Genomic DNA, 7,820 nt, shown 5'->3' with positions numbered 1-7,820 from the left:
TTCCAGACATTCGAATTCGAGGTTGTAGGGTAAATGGATCCAAACTATTCCACCACAATTCATGCATGATGCTATGACGTACATTATTTTTTTTTGTATTTTACGCGATGTCAATATTTGTATTAGAGTCTGATTAAATTCAAATATTCGCACATTATAAAACCTATTTCTAAAGGCAACACTCCCAATATTCTTTTTTATTTTCATGCATTCAAACCCGAGATCTTTAATCAAGAATGAAAGGATCCTGACTATTCCACCACAATTTATATTCAAGGCTCAAACCTGAGTCATCTGATTAAGAAAGGAACAACCTCGTTCATTGCACCACATTCTTTAATGGTCATACCAATCACTTATTACATCATTCCTTCTATAAAAACCTCTTCTTTATTCATTATTCACATCAACAAAACCATTAACAAAAGAGAGAGAGAGAGAAACAGAAAAGTAGAGAGAGAAATGGCATCAAGAAGAGTGCAAACTAAAATGGCAATGCGTAGCAAGCTTCACCTTTTACGAACACTTACAAACTCCAAATCAGTAAATCACCATTTTCTTCTTTAATTTAGCTTTTATATATATTTTCTGTGCTTTAATTTACGTGACGTAGTTTGAAATACATAATATGATTACTATTTTTTTATCTTAGTACTATGGATTACTTCAGATAAATTTAACGTAAAGAATATTCAAAATAAAATGTGTATGTTTAAAATTAAATTATTCTCAAAGTCCCTATTCTTTTTTCACAAATTAATAAAGAAATAATGTCAGTTTAAATGAAATGGATAGAGTGCATTTATTTTCCTCTAGTCACTTTTAATTAAAGTTTCAAAATATGGTGTATATATATATTTTTTAAAAACAGTAAAGCAACTACCTAATTTATTTATGTTATTTTACTTTTTGTGAAGGTGAAAAAGAACTCTATTATCTTGGATGCTTTCCTTTATATCATCAAGCTTAGACTCCAGCTAGAAGCCATTCAAAGAGAGTACCAACAACTCTTAAATCATGTCCAAGTACTCTCTCTCTCTCTCTCTATATATATATATATATATATATATATATATATAACTTGTTATTATGTTTTTTACTTGACACGTAGTTTAAGAAAGTAAGAATTGTTTTTTGAACTTTATGGTCCTAAAATATTTAGAAAGTACAAAAAATGTTCTTCAATCTTGTGTTGTTAAGCATGCCATGTGTCAGTTAAAGTGAAAGAGTCATAAAAAAAAAAGGTATTTTTTAATGGACGAAAAAAAAGTAAGACAAACAATTGAAACGGAGGGAGTATTATTTAATTTGTTTTTCACTCTTATTTTTATTTAATATGATAATGACATGAGTTGAATTTGAAATACGCAATAGAAAGATGAAGTAACGACTACTAAATTATGTAGCTAAATAACAAAATTTATCACAAAGTAGCGATGGATTATCATAAAATTCTGTTAGCTATATGTGCCATTCAGTGACAAATCAGCAACAAAATAATACAAAAACAATTCTATTAACTATGAACTATTTAACGATAGATTCCTGATGATCATTTTTTCTAATGAGGGTCAGTAATGGTCCCATATAGCTAGTTAAAATTTGTTTGGAATTGAGTCGTAGTTATTATTATTTATCATTGTTGTAGGAATTGAAGGTGGAAAAGCTTATTGGGACAAGATTTTTGGTGAAAGTGACATGCAAAAAGGGAAAAGATGTACTAGTATCAATTTTGGAGGCATTTGAAGATATGAAACTAATTGTTGTTCAAGCTAGGGTTACAAGTAGGTACTTCTTTGGGATGGAAGCTATTGTGGAAGCTGGAAATGAAGATACTTTGGATGTAAGAGCTTTGACTAGAGCACTTCAAATGGCTATCCAAAAGCAAAGTTTTGAAAATCTCAAGTAATAAATAGTTCTAAGTTTTGTCCCCCTTTTATTATTATTATTGTCCTTCTAGCTAGTTGTTCAGGTAATCAAGGTAAAAAAAAAATCACTTTCTTTTTGTTAGCCCATAAGGTATGAAAGTGAAAGAGAAAAGACAAAATGTGAAGTGTTGATCTCTTTTAATTTTCTTGTTTGCATTACAACTTAGTGTTAATTATCACTACCAAAAAGATGTGATGCAGCAGATAGAGTTGCTTCTTTTTTAATTAAAGATCTTGGTTTTGAGTTTTTGATATGAAAAAATTCTTGATAGGAAGCGCTTCCCAACAATGAGCACCACTCAGTGCAAATCCCAATTAGTCAGGCTTCAATATGAGTACCGAACACCAAATGAATAACCAAAAACAAAAGTGTTGTCTATCCAACTTTTTAGTTGAGTTTGAGGAATAGTTTAAATATATCATTTGTTTTAAGTTTTCGACTCTAAATAAACATGCCATTAAAAAACTCATGCTGAAAGTGTTGCCCTTAAAAATGAATCCCGCAATGAGAGAATTCAAATTTAATTGAATTTTAATATAAATATCAGACACCAGATGAATTAGACATGTCTAAATTAGACTTTTGTGGAAATGAAGAAACGCAGGGCAATTCTCCCTTGGCAAGAAAGAATTTAATTCACGCATAAAGCAATATATATCAATCTTGCTAGAGGAGAATACCCTGCGTTTCTTGTCCTCTCCAATTCTTCAAATTCTTTTGAGTAGTTTCTAATTTGTTCACCAACATTTATAGTCATTTGATTTTGGCATAATTCATTTGGGATATGCTGAAGAAAAAGAAAAAGAAAAAAGACATGATGTGATGTTGTGGCAATATATTCTCCTTGTTAAAAGGGTCATGACATTTAATTCGATATAATTTAGTAGTTCTAATTAAAATTTTGTATTTATATGTTAAATTCAAAATCAATTTACTAGAGAACTTGAGATTATTATCTTAGGAGACAGAATTCATAATATTTAATTAAATTCTGAATCTAGTTGTGGAATTACATTCCCATGCATGAGAGGTCAATAGAACATATAACTCCATCATTACTTCATTATTGTCTCTTTAATTTCTTGATTTAACATATAACTCCATCATTACTTCATTATTGTCTCTTTAATTTCTTGATTTAACATATAACTTCATCATGACTTCATTATTGTCTCCAGCTTTAGTTTCTTGATTTATTCTTTAATTTCTGTTCATTGAAAAGATGTTGAAGTAAATATAGACTACATATATGTTATTCAACCAATTTTTATTTATTTACTTATAAGTCAATATGGACTACATACTATCCAAATTTACTCAAACTTTATATGGACAAATTTGGTTATACCCAAACTAGCCTCAACAAATATATGCTAGCTCAACCAACTCGCGCCTAGAGATTGAACGAATTATATTTTTATCGACTAACTAAATTTAGCACCCTTAATCCAATCTCTAGCATATGAAGAGTTCTATGAGTTCATGGCACCTTATAAGGATATCCTATGACAACAAGAAAGCATATGCCAACAAATGCCATTAAGACTATTCAACAACAAGAGATTCCCACAACATAATTTATTTTTTCATGGAATCATGGTAAAAAACTTTAGAGATCTCACTCTTTTTCCCTTTTGTGATATTATGCTGCTATTGTTGTTGCTTTCTCATAAGTGTCACATTGATTTGTTAATGTTGACATAAATTCTCATCAGATAGTACTCCTAAATTCACTTTTACTTCTAATTAGAAGATCAAGGAATAACTAGAGACGGATTCAGAATTGAACCTCTTTTTTCTAAAGTTATATGGAACAAGAAATGGAACGACTTTATTCATCTGATTAAACCAAAAATTTAAAAAGAACAATCTGATGTACTAAACATCTCGCATTTAGTAGGATTTGGGAAAGGGCCACATCCAAAGAAATATTTGGTTTTTTTTTTGTTGATAAATTTATAGTCTGAAACATGTCATAAACTGTGTGGCTATACTTTTTGAAAATTGTGGCCTTACCATGCAGAACATTTATATGGTTATAAAACTTCTCATTAAGGATAAAAACTTAAGTGTATGGTTAATTATTTTCAAATTTAGAGGTGTATCGTTCATTATTGGAATAGACTAAAAAAAATATCACATAAACTGAAACGTGGACGAGGTATATAAATAGATTTTGCAACATTATTCCAATTTCTTTACATAGAGCATATGCATTGAAATATACTCCAGTAAACGAATACTTGCTTTTTTCCTCTTTGCTATAGAAGAGTTTCATATAGTATTAAAAATACACAACATCAAATCAATTGGTCAAGTGAGACTTAAATCTGTGTGGATGCATTACTGGGTTAATCCTCTTTGGCAAATAATCACATTTCACTATTATTTGGTGCAAATTTGGTCATTTATTGCCAAAGAAGATTTGCCCCGTAAATCACTCATACAATATTACACCTATTCAATAACAGCCACACTTCAAAGTTTGCAACAAAGGTAAAGAAAAACTTTTGTTTAATTTTCTCGAAATACGTTATTATATGCCATTAAACACATGGCACATCAACATCAACATAAATTGAAGGGTGATCAGTTGAATATGCTTCTTCAAAATATAAAAATGTATCATTCTATTTTGGAATGAACTAATAAGAAAATAATGTCATATAAACTGAAATAGAAGGTGTATCTTATTAAATGGGTAAATTCAAAATTTTAAAAAGGGCTTTTAACGAAAAGAATTTTCTGCTTCCTTCTTTGAATAGCCAAAAGATATATAGTGCTTGTTTGCTCATTATCATGATCATGAGGGATACTACAGTGCAAACAAGTTTATACATTAATTAATAAAGGATTTAGGTTTTCAAAGTTGTTAAAGCAATTTTACTATTCATTTTTACTTCATTAATCGATTCACTAGAATATGCTTAGTTTTGTTACATATATATTAGGCTCGTAATCTCTCGTCTTAACTAAGGTCGCAACTTTGCGTCACAATTAATAAGTGACAAGGTCGCATTTACGCGTCTTGATCTAAATCTTCTTAAAAGTATAATCTTTGATTCAACAAACTAGTAGACTTTTAAGTGTGATACACAAGGAGAGGTCGCGTTTACGCATCTTTATAAGTGTATGTCGAAGCTAAGGTCGCAACATCACGTCTTAGTTAAGAATAATATAATTCAACAATTTTTTAAGTGAGTCATAGGCAAATGATGTATCCAAGATTAATTATTAATCAATTATAAGTTGATAAAAGTGATCGTGTTAAAATCACGGGATTCAGGGCGCCTCATACATTTCCCTTGGTCAACAAAATTCCTTACTCTCCTTTTTTTTCGCAAACCAATAAAAGATACATTTTCTTTTGATCAGGAATTCAAAAGGTGACTTGGAATACCATAAATTAATTCTAAATGACGATTCTATAAATAAAATAATCCATATTCATTACCGTCATTTTAAATGAAAAAAACCCTTCGATCCGTCTTGTGCAGTCAATGAAAAAACGAATATGACAAGTTATTTATCCATATAATTCAAGGTGATGCATGTGATACTTCCTATGACTAGAAAAATCATTTATTTTTTCCTTTTTCACTAATAGGTGACTTAAATTATTATGGTAGGTAATTATATATATAATTCAAGGATGACTAGGAATATAATTTATTTTTCCCTTCGACTAATAGGCGACTTAAATAATTATGACTAGTTATTTATCTATATAATTCAAGGTGACGTAGTACTCTCTATGACTAGAAAAATTATTTTTTTTTTCCTTTTTTCTAATAGGTTACTTAAATGATTATGACATATAATCTAATTTGTCTATATAATTCGAGGATGACTAGGAAAAGCATTTGTTCTTTTTTCTTTTTCACTAATACGTGACTTAAATAATTATGAGATGTAATTTATCTATATAATTCGAAGTGACGTAGTTATGACTAGGGAAATCATTTATTCATTTTTCTTTTTTATTAATAGGTGATTTAAATAATTATGAAAGATTTATCTATATAATTCGAGGATGACTAGGAAATCATTTATTTTTCCCATTTTGACTAATATAGACGACTTACATGGTTATAGTAGATAGCTCAAAGAGACTATCACTTGGAAAGTCATTTATCCTTTTTCCTTTTAAAATTATGATTTAAGTGACTTAAATGATAATGGCATATAATTATCTTTATAGGTATATATTTTGGACATAAGAGTAAGAGAGGTGATGTGATAATCTTTTTGACTAGGAAGGTTATTTAACTTTTTTCCTTTTTTAAATTATAATTTGATTTAATGACTTAAATGATAATGTAGATAATCTACCTATTTTGATATCTATATAAGTAACTAGAAGAAAGCACACTCAATCATCAAAATCATGACAACATCTCAAACTTCTCCTCCCAAATATTTACAAGAGGATAGTCTAAGTGAAGAGTGTAAGAAATTGCTCTCTACCCTTCCAAAAGAAAAGGGATGGATTGGATCATATATCTACAAATACCAAGGATTTTGGACATCACCAAGATTGATCCAAGGTGTTATTGCATGTCAACAACAATTTCAAGCTCAAGACACTGATATCATTCTTGTTACAACTCCAAAATCAGGGACCACTTGGTTAAAATCACTTTTATTTGCTCTAGTAAATCGAACGAAACATTCTATTTTTGAACAAAATCATCCTTTACTTGTCAAGAATCCTCATGTTCTTGTTCCATTCTTGGAACATACACTCTATGTTGATGGTCAAGTCCCTGATTTTTCATCTTTCACTTCACCGAGACTTTTGGCAACTCATGTGCCCTTTGTTTCATTGCCAAAATCTGTTCAAAATTCAGAAACCAAACTTGTTTACTTGTGTAGGAATCCTAGGGACACTTTTATTTCTATGTGGCATTTTTCAAACAATTTAAGACTTGATCACAAAGATACCAATTCCATTGAAGAAATGTTTGATCTTTTTTGCAAGGGGGTGAGCATTTATGGACCATTTTGGGATCACGTGTTGGATTATTGGAAACAGAGCATAGGAAATCCAAACAAAGTACTTTTCCTCATGTGTGAAGAAATGAAAGAGAAACCAAAAATTCAACTTAAACGATTGGCTGAATTCTTAGAATGTCAATTTTCTATTGAGGAAGAAAATTGTGGAGTTGTGGATGAAATATTAAAAATGTGTAGCTTTGAGAATTTGAGCAATTTGAAGGTGAATACAAATGAGACGTTGCCAACTGGAGAGGGAAATAAAACGTACTTTCGTAAAGGAGAGATTGGAGATTGGAAGAATTATTTTACCGTGGAGATGAGTGAGAATCTCAATCGTATCACAGAGCAAAAGTTTCATGGATTTGGATTAAAGTTTTTATATACTTGATTAGGCATTAATATGATATAATGCCATTCGAATGCAATTATTTATTTTGAAATTCAATGTTGGAGTAGCTCATTATCTTATTAGGATTGGTAAGGTAAGGTCTAACCATCATTGCTTGTTCTTATCCCTATTTAGAATTTTTCTTTTAATAAAAAACCGCTAGACATTTCGTATAGTGGTAAAATAATTCAAAAAAAAATCGTGTTTCAGAATAATTCAAATTGTTGCAAATTATGTAGTAAATTCATATTTCTTTATTTTGTCACCGACAAGTAATGCTTTTATGTACTACAAAGTGTCAATGAGGTGGAGGCGTTCAATTTTCTATTTTATTTTAAGACTAGAGAAATTACTTGCGCTTTACATAATCATAATCATATATTACTAAAAGTGGAATAAAAAAAATTGAAAGTTGAATTACGATTTTACCCTCCTATAAAGTAATATATTATAAAACATTTAACTATTTAAATATTAAATATATAGTTCCTTAGATTAATTCTTA

At 29.6% G+C, this 7,820-nt stretch overlaps 2 protein-coding genes across 2 annotated transcripts; both read left to right on the top strand.

Annotated features, from left to right (window-relative positions):
• Window positions 1-431: 431 nt before the first annotated feature.
• LOC125826024 (uncharacterized) lies at window positions 432-1,917 on the top strand. Its single transcript, XM_049505321.1, has 3 exons — window positions 432-543; window positions 918-1,025; window positions 1,649-1,917. The coding sequence occupies exons 1-3, from the start codon at window positions 463-465 to the stop codon at window positions 1,907-1,909; spliced, it is 450 nt and encodes a 149-aa protein (XP_049361278.1). The 5' UTR covers window positions 432-462; the 3' UTR covers window positions 1,910-1,917.
• Window positions 1,918-6,316: 4,399 nt separating this feature from the next.
• LOC125825910 (cytosolic sulfotransferase 12-like) lies at window positions 6,317-7,315 on the top strand. The gene has a single exon (XM_049505201.1). The coding sequence runs from the start codon at window positions 6,317-6,319 to the stop codon at window positions 7,313-7,315; it is 999 nt and encodes a 332-aa protein (XP_049361158.1).
• The last annotated feature ends 505 nt before the right edge of the window (window positions 7,316-7,820 follow it).

Source organism: Solanum verrucosum, unplaced genomic scaffold, assembly GCF_900185275.1.
Source record: "Solanum verrucosum unplaced genomic scaffold, falcon-dt-bn FXZP01000161.1, whole genome shotgun sequence".
In the NCBI taxonomy this organism is placed as follows: domain Eukaryota; kingdom Viridiplantae; phylum Streptophyta; class Magnoliopsida; order Solanales; family Solanaceae; genus Solanum; species Solanum verrucosum.
Note: the sequence above shows the minus strand (reverse complement) of the source record. Positions and strands in the feature narration are given on the sequence as shown.